At 46.6% G+C, this 26,789-nt stretch overlaps 1 protein-coding gene across 3 annotated transcripts in view; it reads left to right on the forward strand.

Moving 5' to 3' along the window:
* Nucleotides 1–3,290: 3,290 nt before the first annotated feature.
* SCML2 (Scm polycomb group protein like 2) overlaps nucleotides 3,291–26,789 on the forward strand; it is a 141,481-nt gene continuing 117,982 nt past the window's right edge. The window contains exons 1-2 of one of the 3 annotated variants that reach the window (XM_075913888.1): nucleotides 3,291–3,610; nucleotides 16,488–16,595. In XM_075913888.1, coding sequence (XP_075770003.1) covers nucleotides 16,574–16,595 — 22 coding nt within the window. In that variant the 5' untranslated portion in view covers nucleotides 3,291–3,610; nucleotides 16,488–16,573. Of the gene's footprint in view, nucleotides 3,611–3,651; nucleotides 4,169–5,672; nucleotides 5,695–16,487; nucleotides 16,596–26,789 lie in introns of those variants that run through there. The other 2 variants (XM_075913895.1, XM_075913902.1) reach the window with 2 other exon arrangements.

Below are 26,789 nucleotides of genomic sequence, written 5' to 3' on the forward strand. Positions count from 1 at the left end.
ACAGTTAAATCTGTTCTGGAGATCAACCAGGGATGTACAATGAAGAAAACTCTTGTCTATAGCAGCCCTGCAGGGTCTGTTGCAAGTAGAAATAAGTGTCCTGAATGAGAGCAAGAGATTACAAGGGAAAAAAGGATGGTCTGATAGTTAATTCTAACCTGGAGAATGGGATCAGAGGGGATAAAAATCTGGGTTTTTAATTAAAACATTATGTAAATTAGCATTTTGAATTTAAACTAAATAGTTATTGAAATAAATCCATCCAAAATTTAATTTGAAAATGGCAATTTTAATAACAAACTCTATTAAAGTCATTTAAATACAAAAATCAAACAATTGAACTACAAGTCATTAGAAAAGTACCTGGAAAAGCGTTAGGCTTTGTGGAAATAACCCAGTTTATGACAACAGTAACTTCTTCTGCAGATGCACAGAGAATATTTCTTCATTTAATTTTTTTTTCAATTCATTTAGACAGTTAAAGGACTATAGTTCATCCAAAATTGAGAAATCAATTGGAAGTTTTAAAAGTATGAAGCCTTTTCTCTACCAATCTGTGAATAAAAACTAGGTGTGAGAGGATGAGATCTGTTGCTTCTAAATCTTGAAGGACAGTGATCAAAAATAATCCGTTGAATATACTAATTATAGATAGTGCTTCCTTTATTTAATAAATCGGTTAGCAAAACATGTTTAGATAAACTCTTTGATACTATTTTTCTCTTACATTTCCAGCACATTTGAGATAATATAAAAATTAGATACTGTTTTTGTGCATTTTAATTTGATTTGAATTCTATCCATGTATGGCTTAATACAAATGACAAGATTACATGTATCTGATGAAGTGAGTCTTTGCCCATGAAAGCTTATGCTCCAATAAATCTGTTAGTCTATAAGGTGCCACAGGACTTCTCGTTTTTTAAATGAATTAATCATCCACTAAGAAATGCATCATTTACCATTTTCCAGAATAATAAAAAATAAGAGCATAAATAAATGTACATTAAACCATGATTGTTTAAATAAATGTGCATGGATATAATATATTCTCATGACTGTAAAAGAGCCACACAATACTTAGTTGAAATGCTATATGTAGTTGTAAGTCAATATGTTTTAATAATTACCAACAAATGAGAATAAACTTTTCTTTAGGAATATATCAAAAATACAAATGCAAAATATGATTTAAACTGATGATTTAAATCAATATTTCCTGATAGCTGATTTATTTCACGATTAAAATAAATGATTTAAATCAATTCACTTTGTAGTCTCTCTTTACCTGTACTACAGAGTTCCTTGAGTCTAGTAAATCACTTTCAGAAGCTTTCACTACTTTTGTTTATTTTTTTCTTGAGTACGCAACTTAAGACCTTGATGTCCGATTTGCCTAAGTGGTGATCACTTACCGCTGCAAACGAAGTCAATTAGAGATGTTGCATATATGAAGTGCTATATAATGCTCTGTAAAATCAGTTCCTATGTGTCTCAAATTAGGCACCCCAAAATTAGTGGAAACTTTTTCTTAAGCTTTCTGTGCCTCAGTTCCCCATCTGTAAAATGAGTTCCCTCATCTCAAGGGTTATTGTACTTTGAAAATAAAATCATTAACATTTAATAAGCACAGATAATATAGTGATTAGCACCATAGAAAAGTCCGTGATTTTGTTTTCAGAATATGGTTTGAACAGGGTGCTGTAAATAAGGTATGTATTAAACAATGAAAAACAAAATATTCAATAGCAGTTCATTAACTGACCTCTGCTCAATCTTTATACTATATGGCTGTGTCTAGACTGGCAAGTTTTTCCGCAAAATCATCTGCTCTTGCGAAAAAACTTGCCAGCTGTCTACACTGGCCGCTTGAATTTCTGCAAGAACACTGACGATCTCTTGTAAGATCGTCAGTGTTCTTGCGGAAATACTATGCTGCTCCCGTTCGGGCAAAAGCCCTCTTGCGCAAATCATTTCCGCAAGAGGGCCACTGTAGACAGCACAGTACTGTTTTGCGCAAAAAAGCCCCGATGGCTAAAATGGTGATCGGGGCTTTTTTGCGCAAAAGTGCGTCTAGATTGGCACGGACACTCTTCTGCAAAAAGTACTTTTGCGGAAAAGCATCCGTGCTAATCTAGATGCTCTTTTCTGAAAATGCTTTTAATGGAAAACTTTTTCGTTAAAAGCATTTCCGGAAAATGATGCCAGTGTAGACGTAGCCCATGAGTGTTAGGGTCCTGAGGAAAAAATAATACACAATCATTTAATTAAAGACTTGGGTTGAACAAGAAGCCTTAATTTTTGCATGTACTAACTTCTGAGTTCTTGACTTTGCAATACTAATAATTGTCTTTTAACCTAGTTTTTGTTTGTGGTATATACTGCATGCTCATGTTTACATCCTTTAGAAGAAACTAAATTATCTCTCTATATAAAGTAGATATATAATAGTGTGTGAGTATGAATACTGTATATGCTTATTTTATATCAGCATTAGAGGAGACAGATTGGCTGGGCCCCTGGACAAAGGGCAGGCTGGGGTAGCCAGACCAGAGAAGGTTGTGGCCTCTTCTCCCCCTCCCCCTCAAGCCTCCTGGAACAGGCTATGTGGTGCTCTGGTGGTGATTTAAAGGGCCTGATGCTCTGGTTGCTGCCATTTCTGCAGCAGCAGCAGCAGCAGCAGCAGCAACAGCAGGGAACCTTGGGCCCTTTTGAATTGCTGAGCCCTGGGGTAACTTCTCTTTTGCCAGACTTGTAGATGCCAGTTAAATTGTCTCCCTGGACACTTCTTCGTAGATGTGTACACTTGGGAGTGTATGTTTATATACATTCACACAACCCACGATGCCTATAGTATGGGGGGGAGGGGGAGGCGATGGGAGGAGTAGCGTCCTCCTGCTCTTTCTTGCCCTATGTCTATAGCAAAATAAACCGCCCCCAGCAATGAGTCCTCTCGGGGCCGTGGCCAATGTGAGGGCTCAGAGCGTGTGGCTAACCATAGCAATACAGATGCTCAAAGATCCACTTCTGTGGCTAGGTCCTAACCATGGCACCAGCCACAGCTGCAGGGCTACAAGGGCAATTTCATAGCCTCGCAGGGGAAACCCAGGAGCCAGCCCGGGCCGTTCAGTGCCGCTTGGCCATAAGATGCTCTGTCCCGCTGGCTGTGCGGGGCCCGCGGCGGCGAGCGTGGGGTTCCTGAGCATCCACACGGGGGCTAGCAGCGCTCACGCCCATGCTTGCCTCAGGCAGGCAGAGAGCGGGACGAGGGCTCCTGCCCCAGGCGGTGCAGCCGGCCAGGCCGCGTCTAGACGCACGCGGGACGCTCGGCCTCGAACCTGCGGCCCAGCCGCGGTGTAGACAGACCCGGGACAGCCCGGAGCAAGCAGGCGCTGGGCGGCTGACGGGGGAGGCGGCCCCAGTCCCCTCGCGCGCCCGGCTGACGGGGAGGCGGCGGCCCCCAGCGCGGCTGGCGGGCATGCGCGGGCGCCCCACTAACATGGCGGCGGCGCGAGTCCCGCGGCGGGGGCTGCGCGCTGCTTGACAGACCCACGAGCCGCCGGCGGCGCGCGAGGAAGCGGGCGCCTGGCCCTGCCCCACCCCCGGCCCGGTGAGTAGCAGCGGCGGCTCCGCTGGGAGGGAGGGAGTGAGGCGCGCGCGCCTGGACGGGCCGGGAAGGGGGTGGAGGAGCGGGGCAGCTGCCCCCTTCTCCCCTCGGCTCCTGGGCGGCGCGGGGCCCAGGGGAGTGGTGCCGCCTGCAGAGCCCCCTCTGCCGCCGGTGGGGCGGGCTGGCCGCTGCTTTCCCTCCTCGGGCTCCCGAGCCGCCTCCCGGCCTCGCAGCAGGTTTTGGGTCCCTGTCTGGTGCGTGTTGAGCAGATCCCGCAGCCCGGGCAGGGGCTTAGCTGCTGCTGCTGCTGTCTCCGCCCCTTGCACGGATGCGCACCCCCCTCGCCTCACGCAGAACACGGGACAGATGGGGGGGGGGGGCGTGTGTCGAGCCGTTGCATCGTCCGGACTAGTTAATAGGAGCAGGAGGAGCCAAGGTCTCTCCCCCCACCGCCCCGGTCCTTGCTCCTGCAGCCCACTAGGGCTCGGGCCACGCGGGGAGCAGCAGTGGCCAGCCCCAGGGGCTTGAGGAGTGAAAGCTGCAGAGCCGGATGCTGAGGGGGTAAGTCCAGCGGGCGCGGAGCGTCCTTCCCAGCCCCAACGCACGGGCATCGGGGGTAAGAGCAGCCGCGAGGAGGCGGACGCTCTGCTCCCCAGCTCAGTGAGCGGCCGCCCGCTAGCAGCTCCTGGTGCCCCGGGGTTTGCGCTTTCTGTCCGCTCAGCCACGCTCCACTCCGAGGGCTCCCAAGCTGCTGGGTTTCGTCGGGCTGGTGCAGCTACCTGCTCCCGAGCCTGGGAAATGCCTGAACTTCCCTCCCCGAGCCGAGGTGGTGCCTCTCCGCTGTGCGCGCAGCCGGGTTTGTTGGGGGGGTCGGGATCGCCCCGGTGCGGGTAGGAGCGTTTGACAGGAGCTGCGGCGAGGACACACCTCCCTTTGGCGGAGTAGCCCGCCGCGCGTATCCTCTAACCTAGCAGCGGCTGGGAAATGCACGCGTGGGGACTGCTGCTGCTCCCCATCTAGGGCAAGAGCCGGGCGGATGGGATCGGACACTGGAGGAGAGGGCCCGGCTCAGCAGATCTGCACTCTCATCTTTTCCTCACTAGGGAGTTTGTACCCTCGTCACTCGGGCTAAGCTCCAGCTAAAGTCAACGGGAGTTTTGCCCGAGGAATAGCTTGGTTTGAAATGGAGTGGTGGGCGGGGAGAGGGATGTGTGGAGCGGGCTCCTGTCCGCGTGCAGTTGACTGGCGGGTTCCCTCTCCAGCTGGAGCGAATTGCAGGGCAGCGGGAATAAGGTTTCCTTGTTGTATGTAGTTAGCAAGAGACTAGTCAATGCCTCTCTGTTCAAGAAAAAACCCTATGGTCCTGAGCAGTAGATAATTGTGTCTTATGTTTTCTTCTGAATATGTATGAAAGCATGTTTGCCTTTCAAATATCACCACTTAGGGGCAGTGAAAACATGTCTAATTTTGTGTGACCAGAAAATGAAGTGGTCTAATAATTTTAAAAATCTATATGTTCCTTGAAACTGTATTTACCAGCAAGTGCACAAAAAAACAGAACAACAACCCCCCAGATCAACTAGCCAACCACTCAGCCAACTAACCCTCCCCTCGTACTAACCTGTTTGTTGCTTTTAAAATGGGTCATATTGTGGTCATTTAGTCAGTAGGTCACTGTCCAGACTGGTGGAAGGCAGAATGTAAAGCAGGGTTGGGGAACCTTTTTTGGGTTGGGGGCCACTGATTCACAAAAAAATTAGGGGCCGCACGGAAGTGCAATGCAAATAAATCTCCCCCTCTCCAAACCCCCCACCCCACCCCACCTCACCTCACTCACTTGAAGCTCTGGGGTGGGGCCAAAAATGAGGGGTTTAGTATGTGGGAGGAGGCTGCTGGGAAGTGGGTTTGCAGTGTGGGCTCTGGGTAGGAGGAAGGGTGCAGGAATGGGTTGGGAAGTTGGTGGGTCTTGGGAGGGTGCTGTGATGCAGGAGCAGGCTAGGGATGGGAGGTAGGGTGCAGAAGTGGAGTGGGAATGCGAGTTCTGGCCAGGAAGAAGTGCAGGAGTGAGCCTCAAGTGCTGGATCCAGGTAAGCCAAGACCCCCAGGCCATAGGTTCCCCATCCCTTTAGGGGTTAAGGAACAGTCCTATACTTGGAAAATATGGCATGTTAAAACATGCATAAAGTTCTGCTTAAAATTAAGTTATACCCTACATTGGAGTGATTGTAGAGTGAGTATGGATTTATTGTATGATGGATTGTTTTTTGGAAATACGTTTCTTAACTTTCTTTGGGGTACTTTGTATGCTTTTTAACAAAGTCTGAATACTCAATTGCAACTTTCATAAACATAAATTCTTCTTATCAAAACATTATCTGTCAACCACTGTCTGTAGCCGTTGGGGCAAAATGCAGAACAGATTACAAAGGTTTAACAATTAAGTGGAACCTTATCTTATTAAACCCAAATTTCATGCTCAGTTAAACTTTACGAATAAAAAAGCATTTTATGGATTTTTCTTTTCAAAATAGCTACTTATTATAATTTAAAATTTTAAAGCCTTGCTTTTTCCCCTCTTTTTCTCCTCTTTCTGATTTAATAAACTATAAAAGACTGAAAAAATAATCAAATCACTTTGTAACCTAGGAATTATAATAAATAGGAGACAAAAAATATTTCGTTCACTTGTGTAAATATTTTTGTGAAGTAATTCACCTTAAAAATGATTTTAACCTCATTGTTAACTCTGGATAGCCTAATTAACAAATCTGATTATTAAGAGGAAAAATATATTATTTTATAGATAATGTTTTTTCACAACACATTTATTTGAAATCCCAATATCTTTTCAGTAAAACTTGAAGAATGATCTTAACTGAATATGGGATCTTTATTTATTTATTTATTTATTTATTTATTTTACTTGTCATTATAGTTCAGTTTTAAATTAATTTAGAGTTTCTCAAATGCTTTCTTTTTTGTGGATCACATTTAGTAGATAGTCTCATGGACAACCACTCCACCATTGATAATCAATTGGTTGCTGTGATACTTGGAATACATGGGAAAGGTAATGATAGAAAAGCTTTAATATATTTCTAGGTGTTTTAAAAGCAGTTTAATAGCAGGAAATAAGGAAAGCAGCACTATGTGGGAAATAGATGCACCCCGCTCCACTGGCAGGTGCTCCATAGATCTTCTGTAGTCTAGTAACCACTGAGTTAACTCTGTGACAGTGTGTTCTGAACACTTTTACAGTCAAGCTACTTTTATTTTAATTATTAACAGAAAAGCTAATTTTGTGAGTAGTGTATAGTATTTACTACAAGGATATTACTTGGGTTGGTCTAAAAATAAACTAACAGTATAACAATTTTGTGAAGCTTTTATTTTCAGCATCTGATTTTGATGAGAGATTTGTAGTACACAGTAATGCAGATATGCTGCAGTAGAGATGAGTATAATGTAACATACAAGTTTATCCCTCCTCAATAGTTTTTTTTAAAAACTAGATTTGTAAATAATAATTTAATTAACTGGTTAACTGCCTGCCTGGCCTGGGTTGCTCCTGCATGACTGAGGGAGTGCCACATGAGCCTGTTTGGGTTGAGTTAGACTGGCTGGGGCCCCAACCTGCCTGGCCCACGTAGCTAGGACTGGGGCTGCACTATCCCAGCTGGGTGGGGTTGGGGCTAGGGTCCTGCCTCCCTGCCTGCGCTGCCGGGGCTGCTTATATAAGCTGGCTCCTAGCATGCTCTGACTCTGGCTGCTGCTCTGTGCTGCAAGCTCTGCAGTATAAACCTCTGCAGAGCCTACAGCACGGGGCAGCAGCTGGCTCCCCAGGTGTGGGGCCAGCAACTGGGAGCTGGCTTCTAGTATAAGCCAGCTGCTGGCCCTACTCCAGGAGAGCCAGCTGCTCTGCAGTATAAACCTTATACTGCAGAGCTGACAGCATGTGGGTGGCAGCTGGCCCCCCAGGAGTAGGGTCAGTGTGTGCCTGGAGCCGGCTTATGTATACTGGCTGCTAGCCCTGCTATCCGGGAGCTGGCTGCCATCTCATGTTGCAGTCTCTGCAGTATAAGCCATTGCAGAGCCTGCAGCGTGGGACAGCAGCCGGCTCCCAGGCGCAGGGCCGGCAGCTGGGTGCAGGTGAATACTGGTAGGGAAGAGTATAACTGTAATAGAAACTGATAAGCTGATGCTTATCTGTTAAATGTTTAATAGTTAAACTCTTACATCTCTATTTTATACTAGGGATGTGAGAGTGTAACCGTGTACATGGGTGACCAGTGAGCCGGTGCCCATCGATTAACCTTCAGTTACACGCAGGCTCCCAGTAAGTGCAAGGAGCTGGCTTAAAAGTTGGTTCCCAGCTCACGCTGGCTCCTGGTTAGCTGCCTGCTTCTGTATTGGGGCAGTAGCGGGGAGACGGGGTAACCATATAACAGCTGAAAATGTCAGTGGTTACATGGTTACTTAAACACATTTTAACACCCCTACTTTAAACTCAAAGGCCCTTTTAATATAGTTTTAGGTGCACTGTTTGAATGTGAAAGTCAGTGATTCTAATCTTTGAAACAAAATACTTGAAATACTTCTCTGTAAGGATTAGCTGACAATGCTAGTAGTATTCTTGCTGTCTAGTTGCTATAAATAATGTTGTGTCGATCATTTTTTGGTTTAATACATATGTGTACACTTGTGCATTTAAGTATAATATTTTGCAATAACTGTTTAAATTCTTCAAAAATATTTGCTCATTTTCTAGCAAATGCTATAATTAGTGCAAAGATATATTGCAATTGGAAGAAGAAACTGAATAGATAACCAAAGCTTGGTTACAGTTCTGGAGCTTGGTTGAGTTCTGGAGTATTCGTCCAACTTAAAATCTGGTTATATGGTAAATGTTTATTACAACCAGGAACAGTCAGTGAACAAGCCACATCGTATTTCTCAAATATATCTATATTTAAACTTTTCTCATTACTTCTTTGAGCAAGCAGGTTTCCTTTCCTGCTGTTGATGCCCTCTCTGGGTCCAGGTGCAATGTTTCACACATACAGAATGGAAAGTGATTGTCCAGGAAGGAGTACTGCTGAAAGGGATCTAGGGGTCATAGTGGACAACAAGTTAAACATGAGTCGATAGTGTGACACTGTTGCGAAAAAAGCAAACACGATTCTGGGATGCATTAATAGGAGAGTTATTCTTCCGCTCTACTCTGCTCTGATTAGGCCTCAATTGGAGTATTGTGGCCAGTTCTGGGCACCACATTTCAAGAATGATGTGGAGAAATAGGAGAAGGTCCAGAGAAGAGCAACAAAAATGATTAAAGGTCTAGAAAACATGAGGTCTGAGGGAAGACTGAAAGAACTGGGCTTGTTTAGTTTAGAAAAGAGAAGACTGAGAGGGGACACGATAACGTTTTTTTAAGTATCTAAAAGGGTGTTACATGAAGGAGGGAGATGCATTGTTCTCCTTGGAGCAGTGGGGTTTAGGTTGGACATTAGGAAAAACTTCCTACCTGGCAGGGTAGTTAAACACTGGAATAAATTGCCTAAGGGGGTTGTGGAGTCTCCATCACTGGGGATATTTAAGAGCAGGATAGACACCTGTCAGGGATTATCTAGACCAGTGTTTCTGAAAGTGCTCCGTGAAACCACTTTGAGAAACACATTAACTGGCTTCCCTGGTTTGTTTATTTACTGGAGCCTCGGCCATTGAGCCTCTCAACTCCTATTGGTTCCGTTTCACTCTTTGCAGCCATGCGGAGCAGCGGGAAGCGGTGGCCCAGTCCACGCTGCTTCCTGCAGCTCCTATTGGCTGCAAAGAGCAAAACGGAGTCAGTTGGAGCTGCGAGGCTCTGTGGCCACGGTGTCAGTAAATAAAGAAACCGGGGCGGACAGTTAATGTGTTTCTCAAAGCAGTTTCGCGGAACACTTCCAGAAACACGGGTCTAGACAGTTCTTGGTCCTGTTGTGAAGGCAGGGGACTGGACTCCATGACCTCTCGAGGTCCCTTCCAGTTCTAGTGTTCTATGAATCTGATTCTGAGCAAAATAAATGTCAAACAGCTCCATGTTGATGCTTAATGTTGATACGTGGTGTTTCCAATACAAGACCAATTACCTAAAGTTAAATGGTGCTGAGAATTTATTCCTCCTAATCCCATCCTTTTGTTTCAAGAGACAATGACTTCCTTCATAAGGCTGGATGTAAAAAATGCTAAATCAGATCTATGGTGACCCCTGCTCTTTGCATGTGGGTCCCTAGATCCTATCAAACACATTCCATGTTTTTCTCTTCTGAGTTGGATTGTGGACGACCTCCTCACTGACAGAGCTGGAAGTGGGAGAACCATTTCTAATCACAATACTATTTATTGCGTATAAGCTCAGGAATTTAAAAATCTATTTTATATATTCTATTTTATATGAGGGGGAGGGATAGCTGAGTGGTTTGAGCAATGGCCTGCTAAACCCAGGGTTGTGAGTTCAATCCTTGAGGAGTCCATTTAGGGATTGGGGGCAAATCTATCAGGGATGGTACTTGGTCCTGCTGTGAGGGCAGGGGACTGGAATCAATGACTTATCAAGGTCCCTTCCAGCTCTATGAAATAGGTATATCTCCATATTCAGATTTGAAAAAATCTTTTACCATCCAATGTATGTCCTGTCTGTATATGCCAGAAATGAAAACATGCAATGTCATAATATAAAGCAGTGGCTCTCAACCAGGAGTCTGGGCCCCCTAGAGTGGGGACCTTAAAGCAGGACCAGCATTAGATTTCCCAGGGCCAAGGATAGAAAGCCAGTCTGAAGTTTGGAGCCCTGAGCCCCGCCACCTAGGGCTGAAGCTGAAACCTGAGCATTTTAGCGTGGTGAAGGCCCTGGTGATAGGGGTCCAGGCAGTTGCCCTGCTTGCAACTCCCCAATGCCAGTCCTGGGTTTTATGTGCAGAAAACTACGTGGTGGCATAGGTGGACCATGAAGTTTTTATAGCATTTTCTCACAGAGAATGGGACAAGAGACTTCTCAAATCTGGGATTTTCCAGCTCAAGTAAAGGATTAAATGGACTTTAAAACTTACATAGTGATTATAGTGGTGCCTGGGGGTGGTGGTGGGCAAAGAGCCACGTGTGCCCCTGGGAAAGGAGTGCCAGGTCAGCATCCCACCCCCATCCCCTTCATGCCCAGATCTCACATCTCCATCTCTCTCGTGCTCCCTCCCTCCCTCCCATACCTGGAATCTTCAGCAGAGGGACTGGCAGTGGCTGGGGATCCCTAGGGTCAGGGATGCCTGGCCACCCCAGCAGCAATGGGACCGGGGGGGGGGGGGGCAGCTGCTGCACTGGAAGCAGAAGCTCTGGCAGTGGCCAGGGAGCCCTGCCCCAGGGATCCCTCATCAGCTGGCAGCAGTGTGGCCTAGGCCTCAGAGTTACCTGGCCGGGGGAGTCCTAGTCTAGGGATTCCCAGCCCGGCAAGCAGCAGTGGAGCAGGCAGTGGCTGGGGATCCCCTGGTGCTGGGGATCCCGTCGTGCCAGGGTTCCCCAGCCAGGCTGGCAGCAGGGAGGGGCAGCAGGCTGGGAAGCTGGTGGCAGGTGACTTCCCCTGGTCCAGCAAATTCCCTTGTTTGGGACTGGTCAGGTCCTGAGGGTGCTGGACCAGTGAGGTCCAACCTGTACCTTTATTCGAGCAACTGATGGATTCTGTTGTGAATGAATAGTGGAAGACCTGATTGAATACATGTCATTTTTATGTTACTTTTTAAATCACATATAAAAGAAAAGTTTGATATGTAAGTACTGTAAAATCTTACATGGGAAAGAAGTGAAGGCCTTTCAGTGCCATCCATAGTTAGCTACCAGTGACATCACCATATAGTTGGGACTGAATTAGGGATGTTAAATTTCGATTAATCAACTTAGAAATTTTCATTGACTAATCAATTAGACAATAAGGTGGGGGGGGGCCTGCGCCTCTTCCCTTTGAAATATACAAGAGCTGCCTATGGCTCTTGTACATTTCAAAGGACTAGGTGCATTAGTTAGGACCCTGCATGAGGGGGGACTGCTTCGATTTCCTGCAGGTTCCCCACTGCGCCTCTCCCATGGGTGACTCTTGTACATTTCAATGAGAGAGGCGCAGCAGCAGGGACACCTCTTCCTCCTTGCCCCCCACAGACACAGTGCTGGGGGGGACCGTCTTTTAAGCCAGCTCCCCCCAGCACTGGCTCCTGCTCCCCCCCTTGCTGCCTCTCTCTGATAGAGGCAGCAAGGGGGTTGGGGGATTGACAAGTTGAGTGACTACTCGACTATCCTATAAGATTATGCTTAACGAATAGTCCACTAGTTCTATCCGCTTACATCCCTAAACTGAATAATTAGGAATCAGAACTGAAAACATATGTAGTGGTTCTTAATACTGTGTCTTGTCTGTATAATCCATTTTCATTGGAACAGTCAGAGGGAGACAGACACTTGTGTGAGATAAGGATGTTAAATTTAGATTAATCAACTATTTGAATAGTCAGATTGCATCAGTTATTTGACAAGGGCACCTCTGCCTTTGAAAATGTAGTAAAAACCCTGCTGGTTCTTGCTACGTTTTAAAGATGGAAGCGCTGCAGGGAGCACGGGGCCAGCGGGGGACTCAAGCAGTCTGCTTGAATCCCACTGGCCCCGCACTGCACTCCGAGGTTCTTGTACATTTCAAAAGCAGGAGGGGGTTGGAGGGCCAGCGAGGACTGCTTGAGTCTCCTTCTCCTGCAGCGCTTCTGCTTTTGAAATGTAGCAAGAGTCCTGGAGCTCTTGATACATTTCAAAGGCAGAAGCACCGCCAGTTACCTGCTGTGCCCTCCCTGTTCCCCTCCCCCCCCAGAGACGGTGCTGGGGGGAATGGGCTTTTAAGCCAGCTCCCACCAGCACTGGCTCCTGCTTTCCGCCCCTCCCTCCCCCACTTGCTGCTTCTCTCTGATAGAGGCAGCAAGATCGGGAGCGAAAGCAACTAGTTGAGTCGACTAGTCGCTTACATTGCTAGTGTGGAAAGAACAAATAATAGTGAAAGGATGATAGTGGTGGTGATAAATATCTACGTGGAGGGAGGAGGAAGAGAAGAGGTTAGGAAAATTAGTCTGATGGTACTAAGCAATATTTTCTTCACATTTCCCACAACATTTATTGTAGATAAAGTACGTTTTTAACGGAAGACTTTTCTTAAATGCTTTAACTGGAAAACTCATGGTCTGTTCTTTCCATCATAAGAAATGGAAAGGAAAAGGTGCTTTTTTTAGGGTACATACAGCAGCTGGGCAAATACTGCAAAAAGGATATGCAAACATTCTGATATTTCTTCTGACTTCTTATTTGTGTTTTATTCTCAAGAATGTTTACAGAAAATAGTGTTTTGATCAATATTAGCAATGGAAATGTTCCTACTGTCTTTTGAAAGTTGGGACTTGGAAGACAGTTGAAGAAGGGGGCTATTTTTTATTGAGGATCAGGAGATAGCAGGTGAGAGATGTTGTGCAACCCCCACTATCAAATGCTTAAAAATAACCCTTGATGTTATCTGTCAAAATAGAATTTTGCTAAACCTTCATACAAATAACTTGTCCCTGATACCTTTTCTTATCCCTCTCTTTTCTGTTTCAGCCTCCAAGAGAGGGAGGGAGGGAGAGAGCGAGAGAGACATAATATTGTGATGGGACATTATTCACTTAGAAGTCACAGTGTGGTCTGGAAATACTGTACCTTTGTCTGTATTAAGGTAGTACTAAATCTGAATCAGGATTATTAACTTATTGTACTGTGCACAGAGTAGGAAAGTCCCTGCCATAAAGAGTTCTGCCTAATTTAAATCAGGATATGATAGTGTGTATTACAAACAGGAGGGAGAAGGATGGAAATAAGAATCTCATAGATCTGCTATGTACAGAGCAGGATAGTTTGTGTGTATATATAATGTTATGAGACTACTAATACATTGATTTTATTGCTGACATCATGCTTTTTTCTTCCTTGCCCTTTGCCTTTGATTTTCGGTTTCCCTAGTTTCGGTCAAGGGATTTTATTGTTGACTTCCTCTGTTGATCCTATATTTCTAATATCTGAATGGACTTTTTTGAGGTGTTTCCTGTAGTGTGGCTGACATAACGTGTTGTTCCTAGCTTGATTGACTTTTTATCTATGCTTTTAGTTTTCTTTCTCTTTTCCTCACCTCTCCAGTTACTTTTTTGCCCTTGTTTATTCCTAGTTCTCTGTCCATGCATCTGTCTTTCCATCTTTCTCATTCTCCTCTCTGGTTCTTTCCTTCCTTTGTTTCTTTCTTCCGTTCTCTAGTTTTATGTCTGCCCTACTCTTACTCTCATTTCCTATCTTTTTTTCATCACATTTTGTTTGCTTGCTTGCTCATTCACACATTCAAGGATGTCTTAGGCTTCCCCTCTTCCCTGCTTGTCCTGCCCAAGAAGGATCTTGTCTCTGCAGCTTCACTCTTTGTATTTGTGTTTTCTACAGTAACTTACATATATAGGGATGCATTCTTATGAGTGGGCCAGTGATGTTGGAAGTTATAAGCACAGAATTCACAGCCTTATTGGGGTAGTGAGTAGGCAACAGGTAACACACAACCAACTGTTAGGGAAGGTACTTAATTAGGTGGGTGAGCTAGACCAGTGTTTTGATTTCAAAGACCAACTTTGCTGCCTCCTTAAACTGCGTCTGGGAGATCACAGGGAGGAGTGTTGGTTGTTGAAACACTGAGTTAGATTCTCCTTAACACTACCCCAGAAAGGAGTTACATTCTGCATTAGTCCAGCAGAGACTTGTCTTTCATGCTGTTGTCTAGAATGGAGGCTCGGAAATTCAGTTTTCAAGTACAACTTAATTTATATAAGAAATAATGTCTAGAAGCTCACTTAAACACAGTGAATAATGTAAACTCAGTGCAACTGGCTTTTAAATAACACTTCTTTTAAATAGTAATAAATTTTATCCTGTTGTTGGGTTTGTAGTATTTCAAACAAGGGTTGAGAACTTTCAATTGTCTTACATTTTTAACAGGCTGGTGAGCATGTTGTAAAATAGCCTATCTGGTGCTACATAAACTAATGAAATTCTGGAATCCTTTTTATGTTTCTGACAGACGCTCTACTTGTGCTAAACTTGATGACTATCACTGCAGGGTTGGAATCTTTATTACAGCACCAAGTGCACTCTGATGTTTGGAACAAAAAAGATAAAAAACATACCCTGTTTTAAGTAATCTACCCATAAACACGGCTATTTTGACACTGTGTATCACCTTTCATAGTTTATTGCTTAAAAAGGAAAAGCTTTGAAATGTTTTGGGAAAATTCTACAACCATTTCTAACGTACAGTTTATTTGGAGGTTTAAATGGATTTCAACTCCCAATATTGATGATCACTTATAGGAATTATTGTGTAGCAAAAATGCTTTACTACTTGTTTTAATATTCAGTTTTATTTACAGGTTGAATCTTTTGCTTTGATAATTTTAATGATAATACCTGTTTGATACATTAGAAATATTTTAAAATTAACACATTTCATTAAATTATATTGAATGGAGTTTTCAATTGGTTTTATTTACATGAAGTATATTGTAGAAGTAAGGGGTCGCATGGTAGAATCCATCTTGAGAGTATATAATTTACAGACTCTCAATTACCTTGGAATAGTGAAGTTCCAGTAAAAGCTATTCAGCTGTTAAATTACAATTCACATTTTTAATGTGTGTGGTTTAATGTTTTTGTATACCCCTTTGAAGCTCAAGAAATTGAGTTAATACTTCTGGGGCATCCCTAGTTTTGAGTTACTGTTCTTGTTATAACAGATGTGTTGTTTAGATTGATGAATATTTGAAAGTCTGGATTTCATAAATTCATCTTCTACCTTCTAGCACTATAATCTTTAGCCAAATTTGATTTTAGAGAAAAAGTGTATATGTAAGTTAAAGGTCTTGCAGCAGAGTGATATAAACTAAACATAATGGAAACTGATGCAGTCTTAAAGGGGAACTGTCAAAATTGGTAGCTTTAAAATTGTATTAGATTCTTACCTTATATGTAGAATGAATGGAAAAACATATGACTTGCTAGCATTGTTGCTGTTGGTGTAGTAGCTTTCAACATTACACCGGACTAACACATGACTACTAACACATGACTGTTCTGATTTCAGTGGAACACAGATAAAATTCATCAGTAAAGTTCAACAATGTGGGTACTGAAGAATAGAGTTAGTAACAAAATAGATATTTATTGAGAATGAAGTGGCTTAAGTAACTTGGACGTCCTGGCTTTTAAAGCCCATAGTAATATCAGCTGTGCTATATTTGAGACCAGTTTTATCCATATAGATGTTTGTGATTGGACACTACCTGCCATTGCAACTTTTATCAGCAAGCTGCTGTGCCTCTCTGCCTTTGCTGTTGTGGTTTTAAACATCACTTTATTACTCCCTACCTTTTAAATAGCATGTTTCCCCAGTGGTGTTTTCTAGTAGGATTATTGTTGGGCTTCCTGTGTAAGATGGAAGAAAACAAGATTTGTGCTGTTGAAACTGAAAACAATCTTTATAATATTAAAAAAAATTGGGGGAAAAATATTTTTAATATCAAATATTGTGAGAAGCAATCTGCTTTTCTTTTCAAGGGCTTTCTTTTAAAATAAAGAAGTTATAAGAAAATTTAATTTCATATCCTCCTTCCGGTGTTGCTTTGATTTAGCTCTTGTTTACACAAAGTTCCTTTACAAGTAGCTTGTAAAATTTTTGCAGCTTTAAATAGCAAGATAATAGGGCTTCTTTTTTGTTGTTGTGTTGGATCTATAACTGACTAGCTGTATTACTACTCCACAGGAAACTGTTGTACTGAAAAGAAGAATTAACCGGGCTTTCAACCTCAGCATTTTTATTGTGAGAAGGAAGATCACAGAAGTGTTACCATGGGGAGAACAGCAGCTAAAGGTAAGGTTGGTGGCTTTTATTCAAAAGGAAAGGAAAGCAGGAAAATAAGCTATTTCGGTTGTTGTTGTTGTTATTATAATACCTAATAGTGATAACTGCTGTGTTGTTAGACTGAAATAGTATGTCAATATGTACTGAACTTGTTATGAATCAGATTAAAGCAAGAAAACCCAGACTTTACAGTAGGTATACTAAATTTCTTAATTGAAATCCTTCGGTACCATTTCACCAAAAGCAACTGTTGTCCTTTGACAAGCTAGGAAACTGAGGCTGAGCCAGAGCCTGGCCCGGGGGAAAGGAGGAGTCTATACAGGCCTCCTCACTTGGCATTCTGAGGGTGGGGAAGGCCTGCACCAACAGTCCCTGGAGGGTGGAGGGGAAGAGCAGGAGGCCACGCAAGCCACCCCCACACTGGTGCGGCCTGGCTCCAGGGGTGAGGCAGTGGTGGGATGGGGAGGGGAAGTGGTGCTGGTGGGTTGTGTATGGGGCAGCTGACACTGGGATGACTGGCCCCGGTATTGCTCCGGGAGGGGGAGGACCCATTGGCAGTGGGGTGAAGGATGGGAGGGGAGGGAGTTTATCCAGGGAGGCCACTTTACCAATGGATTGCAGGATGGGGGAGCTTCATGTCTGGCTGGCCAGTATGAGGGTGGTGCGGCAACCCCAGTGATCATTTTGCAGGATAACTCTCCTCTGTGCTCACTGCCCCCAGAGGTGAGTATGAGAATCACATCCCTCCTCTTTCTCCCCCGCCCTTTCCATGTTATGGAAAATTATCAGATTCCAGGCACATCCCGTTTTCCTGGCACAACCAAATCCTGACCTTGTTTTAAAGTCAGGAAAAGAGGAAACTGCATACTACATTTGGTGGTCCTAGCTCTTATGATTTAGGAGGAGTTCGTGAACAAGTGGACTCACACACACACACACTCTCTCACTCTCTCTCTCTCTCTCTCTCTCTCTCTCTAATATATATAAAACTGGATTAAGTAATACCAGATTATGAGTTTTACAACAGCAAACTACATCAGCAACTGTTTTTCAAAAACCTGTGTAGATAGAATAAGCTGTTTGTTCCATGCAGTTTAATTTTTCATTTATGCGGTAGCGTTCTCCTGAATCACATGGTCCTCTATGCAGTGTCTTGGAAAAAAGCATCTTAAGTTACATTGTGTACCAGCTAAAAGGTGAGGTTTGAGCAGAGGTTTGAATATGTGAAATAGAATAGGTATGAAATGGAAAGATAGCATCTTCTGAGGAGATCTTCCCAACTGCTCTGGAACTGATACTTCTCAGCTTTAGGATAGGTAGCTCTTCTCTACAGAAGATTGCTAAGGTTTTTGTACCTAATTCATGCTTTCCACCTCTGCAGCTAAATTGCATTCTTAGCAATTGTCTACTATCTTGTAAATTGACTAGTGATCTGTGTTTCACTGGATCATGTATGATGACTACAGTTGCCCATGTTGTAGTTGCATGCGCTGATGCAGAGCCTATAGAGGAAACTTAATATGGTTGGTTTGGTCACCTTGAGACTGTCACTTGATGTGCTGAAATACCTTGAGACTGTGTAAGCATACGCACCCCCTGCGCTCCCCAATTCTGCTCTTCCAATGAGAGACAGTACATAGTCCGCCGTCTGCTACACCACTTTTAATAAGTGCACCCCCGGTCCCTGCCAAAGGTTTCGTTTTACAAGTTACGGGCCTTTGAATGCCCTGTCTGAGTATTGCTCCGTGGGGTGGAGGGTAGGGGGACCCGGGCCTAACCTTATGACTGGGTCCCGGCCCAGGGCCCTAAAAGGAAGAGAACAACCGCACTCTCTTCCCTTATGGTCGGCGGGGCGACTGCCCGTAACACGCCGACCCATGGGCATCCATTGCTCTGACATGGGCCACTTCCTACCCTCCGCCAGTGTTCTTGGCTCTGGGGCGGGAGACCCCTGCTTCCTGGCGCCTTCCTGCTCACGCCCCTCAGTTCTCCGCCTCCAGCCGCCCTGGGTCTCCTCCCCTGCCTCTACCCCCCGGCTGGCTGTTAAAGTTGGTGGTGCAACGCTGCCCGGCACTGCCACGCCCCCTGGCATCCTGCAGGGCGTGCCAAGTGACGTCATCGCCCGGCGTCCCATGCCTACAGCTGCGGCGTCCTCCCTGGCTCCCTGGTCCGGCTCTTGCAGCGCAGCCCCGCCCCTCCCCAGTTGCTGGGAGACCGGCGGGGTTTGAATGCAGAGCCCCGGCGCTCTGTTATGCTCAGCTTCCTGGCCAGGCTCATGCGGTGCGTCCTCGCCCCTCCCCAGTAACTGGGAGGCCGGCGGGGTGCCAGTGTGGAGCCCTGGTGCTCCATCACAGACTATCACTTGATGTGCTGAAATACCACTGAGCCTTCCTATCTACCCTCTGGGGTGCCCCACCACTATATCCTGCTGAGTCAGACTCTCTGGTCTGTCTCAGCAAGGCACAGAGTTGTGGTCACAGCCTACAACAGAGCAGTTCAGCTCTGGGAAGACTTAGTGAAAGGGACTTGACACAGCATCCAGGTGCACAGCTCCAATGAGACCCGAACCCTAGATAGTTCAATCTTACTTTGCATGACATTTTATACAGAACAAGCTCATGAACTGGGTACCCCCTTTATCAATGTAAGAGAGAGATGCATAGCAGTTGTCCCCCCAGGTAACAATTATTTACACTGGGTTTATTAGCCCTGGCTGGGATAATTTAGTTGGGGTTGGTCCTGCTTTGGGTAGGGGGTTGGAAGAGACCTCAGGCAGGGAGCTGGACTCAACCTCCTGAGGTCTCTTCCAGCCCTATGATTTTATTAATAAAAGTGAATGTATTAAGTATAAAAAGTAGTACAGGCAGTCCCCGGGTTACGTACAAGATAGGGACTGTAGGTTTGTTCTTAAGTTGAATTTGTATGTAAGTCGGAACTGGCGTCCAGATTCAGCCGCTGCTGAAACTGACCGCCAGTTCTGACTTACATACAGATTCAACTTAAGAACCCCAAGCGTCCCCAAGTCAGCTGCTGCTGAAACTGATCAGTGGCTGATTCCAGGAAGCCTGGGGCAGAGCAACTCTGCCTCGGGTTTCCTGTAGTCAGTGCTGGTCAGTTTCAGCAGCGGCTGACTTGGGGACGCCTGGGGCAGAGCAGTTGGGGTGCTGCTGGGTTGCTCCAGTAGCACCGCTCCTCGCTCCTTGGCGCTACTGGACCAACCCAGCAGTACCCCAGCTGCTCTGCCCCAGGCGTCCTGCTTCAGCCACTGCTGAAACTGACCAGCAGCGGTTGAATCAGGACCTGGGGCAGAGCAGCTGGGGTGCTGCCAGGTTGGTCCAGTAGTGCCCAGAGCGGCGCTGCAGGACCAATCGGCAGCGCCCCAGCTGCTCTGCCCCAGGGTCCACAACAAAAGCCTGGTCTGCTGGGGGGGGGGGGCACACTAGCTGCGCCCCCCTCCCCCCCCAGCAGACCAGGGACACAGGGAGCAGAGCTGCAGCGGCAGCGGGGTGCCGCGCCTCTGAGGCTTTGCTCTGGCAAAGTCTCAGAGGCTCGGGACCCCGCCGCGGCTGCGGCTTCAGTCCCGGTGCCCCTGGTCTGCTGGAGACGGTCCCCAGCAGACTAGGGGCACCGGGACTGAAGCCGCAGCCGCGGCGGGTTCCCGCGCTTCTGAAGCTTTGCCAGAGCAAAGCCTCAGAAGCGCAGGAGCCGCCGCGGCTGCGGCTTCAGTCCCGGTGCCCCTGGTCTGCTGGAGACCGTCTCCAGCAGACCAGGGGCACCGGGAGCAGCTTACGAACGGGGCTTTCTCGCCCCGGAGCTCGCAGGCAGCAATCCGCCACCTCGACCTCCGGGCCGAGAGAGCCCCGTTCGTAAGTGCGGATCCGACATAAGTCGGATCCGCGTAAGTCGGGGACTGCCTGTATTTAAGTGTTTGCAAGTAATAGCAAAGAGGTGATTGTACCTTGATCTGAAGACTGTTAGTTTTCTTTCAGTTTCAACTGGACTGAAGTTATGTTGATTGGGAAGGGAATTCTATTAGAAGGGATTGAAGGGGTGTGTGCTTCTTATCCCTATGTACCTGTACCATCTTGTGGGTTACTGGACTTTTTACTTATCCTTTTCCCAGGTTTTGGCCTTATTGCCTTACTCTTTTTGTTTGGATAATCTTTTTAAGTCAGGGGTGGGTAAATACCGGCCCATCGGCCAGATCGGGTCTGCCAGGGTTAGCCCCTGCTGGGCCCCCACCACTGTATTTACTTGCATCTAAGCAGGTATGGGTGATCTCAGCTCCTGTTGGCTGCAGATTGCTGTTTCCAGCCAATGAGAGCTGCAGCAAGTGGTGTCCCGGTCCATCCTACTTCCTGCCTCTCCCATTTGTCGGCAGTTTGCAGCCAATGGGAGCTCTGATCATTGGTACCTGTGGAGGCACAGGTAAATAGAGCAGTTGCAGCCCACCAGGGGTTAACCCTGACAAACTGCCACCATTTTATTGCCTACCCCTGTTTTAATCCTTGAGGCTGTCTCTAAACTACATCCCTTTTCTCGAAAAAGGGATGTAGATTAGACACTTAGAAATTGCAAATGAAGCCGGGATTTAGATTTCATGTGCTTCATTTGCAAATGGTGACCATGGTTTTTTTCAAAATGGGGCTTTTTGAAAGAAAACCGGCTGTTTAGACGGGGATCGATTGAAAATAAAACCCTTTTTCTAAAGATCCTGTACACCTCATTTTTTTTCAGCAGTACAGGAACTTTCAAAAAAGGGTTTTATTTTCGATCGATCCCCATGTAAACAGCCATTTTTCTTTCGAAAAGCCCCTTTATGAAAAACATCGCGGCTGCCATTATGCAAATGAGGCATGGGAAATTTAAATCCCGGCTTAATTTGCAATTTCAAAGAGTCTAATTTACATCCCTTTTTCGAGAAAAGGGATGTAGTTTAGAGACAGCCTGAGAAGGAAATGAAAAACAGCCCAAAGAAGAGAGAGTAAATGTCCTCTGCAGTCAATAGAGTATAAACCTAGAACTCTTAATCTTTAGGGGATTACTCATTCCCCATTCTATGTTCAACCCAGTGGATCATATCTTTGTTCTTAGTTTCAAACATGAAGAACACCACTTTCTTGAGCTAACCCACATCAGTGGAAAAAAAATGTTGCTTAAAAGGTTAAATTGAAAATGGTGCATAAAAACAGGATCTCATTTTCACTAACTGTGGTTGACACAGTATTATAAGAAATTGACAGCATAATAAAAAAAGGAATACTAGTTTTTAGTATATGCTTAAAACACCAACTATAATAAGAGTGATAATTCCCCATCATTACTGTGAAATATCAGGACTGTGGCTGATGTGAATGCAATAAGGCCGTACTTGTTTACCAGGAAAATAGAGACTGAGATTGGAAATGTACTGCCTCAGTTCCAGTCATATTAAACTGTCTATTTCATGACTTGAAAAAGTTACATTCTTGTACACAGGGTGAAAAATAACCTATGCTGTCCTTCTCTGCTGAAAAACAAGAGAGCACTCACTCACTGATTTGCCTCCATTGTCCTTCACTCACTAGCCATCCCCCACTGGCGTTTCACATCAAGAACAAGAAATCTGTTAGATTTGTTTCTTCAAAAGATTTTTTTTTTGCCACTTTGTGTATATTGTCTTCATTTCAGTTCCCAGGTAAGTATAAAAAAAATCTGTCAAAAATATTGACATTTGGTACTGAACAGGCAATTGAAATGTAATTATAATCCAAAAGTGAAAAGGGAATTGAATGCTCTGCAGCACAGTGGTTGCCTTAATTTTTGTTAATGTGGCAAAGCTATATACGGGTGTCTTCGCTGCTAACTTCTCTTGAGTTAGGCTAACTTAAGTGAGAACAGCTTCGCTGTAAAAAAATACTCAAGTTGCACAGAGTAGTTGTGGTAGAAGCTGAATAGTTCTGTAGTTCTGAGTAGTTCTATAATCCCTGAGGGTATGTCTACGCTGCAAAGTTAATTTGAAATAACAGCCGTTATTTTGAATTAACTTTAATGGCGTCTATACAGGCAAACCACTATTTCAAAATAAATTTGAAATAGCGGAGCGCTTTATTCGAATCTGGCAAACCTCATTCTGTGAGGAGTAACGCCAAATTCGAAATAGCTAATTCAAAATAAGCGCTGTGTAGACGCTTAGTTCGAATTAGCTGGCCTCCAGCCCTTCCCAGTTTCTCCTGGTGGCCACTCTGGGCCAAACCAGGAAAGCTCTCCTCCTCTCCCCCAGCCCCGGAGCCCTTAAAGGGGTAGACTCTAGCCAGACTGCACATGCCAGATCCAGGCCTGCCAGCAGTCGCTGCCCCTGACCCAGTGGCCCCACCATGAGCCGGGCAGCCAGTGCCAACCAGCTGTCCCCCGCCCAGTCACCCAGGAGCCAGCCAGGGGTCATAGATGCCGCGCTCCCTCGTGGACTAGTGAGGAGATCATGGACCTCACTGAGGTTTGAGGGCAGGCCCCCAATGTCCATGATCTCTGCACTAGATGGAGGAATGCGGCCGTCTATGGCCGCATAGCTGCCACCATGGCCCAGAAAGGCCACAGGCGCACCTAAGAGCAGGTGCACCTGAAAATTAAAGAGCTGCGGCAGGGGTACACCAGGGCCACTGGACCACATCCTGGGGGGTGGTGCAGTCCGTGCCACCCCGGGGAGCAGCGAGCCGGGATCGGAGGACCCTGCTCAGGGTGCGGAGAAGGAGCCGCCACGCCAGCAGGATTCCTGAGCAGTCCCAGGAGAGGAGTCAGCAGGGTCATCCGGGGAGGCCACACCATGTAAGTGCCATCACTGTCCCCTTCCCAGAGGGCGGGGTGGGGAGGGAGACCTGGCACCGCGCGTGTGGGCCTTGCTTACCATGCATCATGCAGGAACCTGTGCATGTGCGAGCACGTTTCGTGCCACTCCTGGGCAGGGGGGCTCCAGCTGCCTGCCACACAGGGGCCGTGGCCTGATAGCCACACGCGTGTGTGAAGACCTGACATGCTCCTGACCCTGGGGTGGGACACAACAGGCTGCCTCCCTTCACAAGCCCCCTCTAACATCTTCCCCCCAACCTCACCCACATTATACACAGCACAGGGGCATAGGTGCTGTCTTGGGGCAGCTCCCACTTCCGGGGATAGCTGGACATTCTGACCATGGCCTCTGTGCAAGCAGAGCGGCTCTGATGGTGCAGGGTACGGTCATCCTCACCTCACAGAGGGGGGCTGGGCTTCACCCACTGTGTCCCAGGGAGAACTGACAATTTCTCTTCTTTCTCCGTAGCTGCACCAGCTGCACGTGCAGGGTGCACTATCCCCCCCGGGACGTCCTCCTGCACCCGAGGGCTCCACAGGATGACCGCAACACGGCAGGGATACCGAGAGCAGCAGCTGGGGGCCCTGCGAACCCTGACCCACATCATGGAGCAGTGGGCAGAGGAAGAATGGGAGTTCCAGAAGGAGCTGCTTGCCCAGGGTCGTGCCATCTGTACCCATCTGCAGACCTTGGTGCAGAGTGTGCTGCCTCCTGCCGCTCCAGCGCCTGGTGCCCCCCCAGCTACTATTTCTTCTTCCACTTCTCCTCCTCCTCCTCCCATCTCTCCCTCCTCAACCTCCTCACCTTTCTCCTCAATCTCCACACCCCCTACCTCAACTTCCACACCCTCCTCCCTATCCCCCCGGGGACGCTGAGGCCCCCGTACCTGCCGTGCTGGGAGACATGTAGCCTGAAGAGACTCCCACCCCTGAGCGCTGAGCTTCCTCTCCCCCTTCCTCCCCTTGCTTCCCCCTCCCAGCTCCCTCCTCCCAGTTTTCCCCCTCCCCTCTCCCAGCCTCTCTCTTCCCGTCTCCCACCTCCTTTCCCCATTCTCCCCAGAGGTTCATCTCCCTCCCTCCCCCGCCATTTTGTTAAATAAACAGAGTTTCTATTTTTGAAAAAAAGTGTATTTTATTTGACATTAGGAAGCGGGGGCTAGGGAGGGGTAAGTGGAAGGATGTGAGGGAGGAATGGGGCACCATCCCCCAGTGAGGCAGACCAGGGAAACTGTTAGTGCTCCTCGGGGCGGAAGCTCTCCCGCAGGGCCCCCTGGATACTGACATTCTCCTTATGGACCTCCCGGATGGCAGCCTGCAGCAAGTGCAGCCTGGCTGATAGCAACGCATCGAGAAGATGCACCAGAGTGCCCAGGGGAAGCTCTGGCTCCCTGTAGCAGAGAGCTGTGGTGTCTCGAGTGAGGGCAAGCAGAGCACACAGAGACACAAATGCTTTGCTGTCTCTCATCGAAGTAGACAAACAAGCAGGGAAATCTGAGAATTGTCTCTCTGGGGTGTGGGTAGGATCCCTTTGAGCACAGACCTTAGATAGCGTCAGGCAGCAGCCCCACACATTAAGTCCTGACCTAGTGCCCTGCCGGAACTGGTTCCGGCCAGCCTTAGCTCCGATTCAGAGCCCACTCAGTGTGGACGCGCTATTTCGAAATAGCAAAATGCTAATTCGAATTGCATTTTGTGTGTGGATGCGCTAATTTGAATTAGCCTAATTCGAATTAACTATTTTGAATTAAGATAACTCCAATTAACGCTGTAGTGTAAACATATCCTGACTGGCTAGCCTTGAATTAAAAGCACCATCACATTCAAGTTAAGGGATTTTGTGTGAGGATGGGACTTGAATTAGGGACAACACTCACATTATGGCTTGAGTTCCCTCTTCTGCAGCAGTTGGCAAAACACAGTCTGTGGGCCGGATTTAGCCCACCAAGCCTTTGGATGTGACCTGCTGGGATCCTCAGGCAGTCTCCTTGCCTACTATAGCCTCAGACTGCTCAAAACAGCCAGCTGCTGAGGCCATGCACGCCTCTGCATTGCATGACTGGTGGGGGAAGACTTTATGTGCTGCTCCTACCCCCAGCACAATTCTCACAGTTTCCATTGGCCGGTTTCCAGCTAATGGGAGCTGCAATGACTGTGTTGGGGGTGAGGGCAGCACACAAAATGGTCCCCTCCCCCACCTAGCAAGCAGCACACAGAGGCACATGGCCCCAGCAGTCTGGAGCTGCAGTAGGCTGGAAGCCTAAGGATCTTGCCAGGCTTCTGGCTGGGAGCCACCTAGGTAAGCACCTCCCAACCAGAGCCCCACCCCTTCCCACAACCCAGCTCCCTCACCTTCCCTTCCTGCTCTAGATCACCGCCCAAACCTCTGCACCCCTCCTGCCCCAGGTCACAACTCCCTCCCAGACCTTGCATCCTCTTCTACACTCCTCCCCAGGCCTGAATCCTCTCCTGCACCCATAAACTCCCTGAACCTACACTCCCTGCTGCACCACAATCCTCTGCCACAGGTCATAACCCAAATCCTCTGCACCCCTCTCCCAGGCCAGAATCTTCTCCTGTACCCATACGCCCCCTCCTGGACCCTGCACTCCAATTGCCTCAGGATACACAACCTCCTTTTTCACCCAAACTTCCACTTAGATCCCACACCCTCTCCTGCACCCCAGTCCTCTGTCCCGAGCTCTCTTCTGAACACAACCTTTGGCCCAGACTCTGCACCTCCTCCATAGAAAAGTGCCTTCTCTGACCACTTACCAAAATCTTGAAGTGCCCTCCAACAAAAATGATTACCAACACCCCTGCTCTTCAGTTAACATCAGCCCTACTAGTTTAATTCCCTTATTTATTCCATATGCATAGGGCTTTTCCTTTGCTACTGATACCTGAAGTAGGGTGGAATCAATTGTGTGCTCCTCATGGGTTCCACTCTGTTTTTTAAACAATGGTAATAGCTGTTTCTGCACCTTAGGTCTTTGAGATAAACCTTTTTCTGCTGATTCATGGGTGTGATGTAGGTCTAGACCTGTGTTTGATCAATTCGGGTTGCAATGAGAACTTTGAGAAATAAACTGGTAATATTTTTCTTTTTCTGTTTCCGTTTGTAAGGACGTGCACTAAGATTTGTCAAATATGACTAGTGATCTTGGGTTATCCAATATTTATGTGGCCAACTTGACACACTTAAGAGGGGCTTGAATTCATAGGGCCTCGTGAAGCACATTGAGTATTAAGACCTTTTCTTGTGTGTCAAATACAAAAATCACTAATCTCTTTGAAAATCTTGGCTCAAAGGCCCAGTATGCTCAGAAGTCTAACATTCTCCCACAAAACATAAAACAAAATACAAACTTTTTGAAAATA

This window comes from Pelodiscus sinensis, chromosome 1 (genome assembly GCF_049634645.1).
Source record: "Pelodiscus sinensis isolate JC-2024 chromosome 1, ASM4963464v1, whole genome shotgun sequence".
NCBI lineage: Eukaryota > Metazoa > Chordata > Testudines > Trionychidae > Pelodiscus > Pelodiscus sinensis.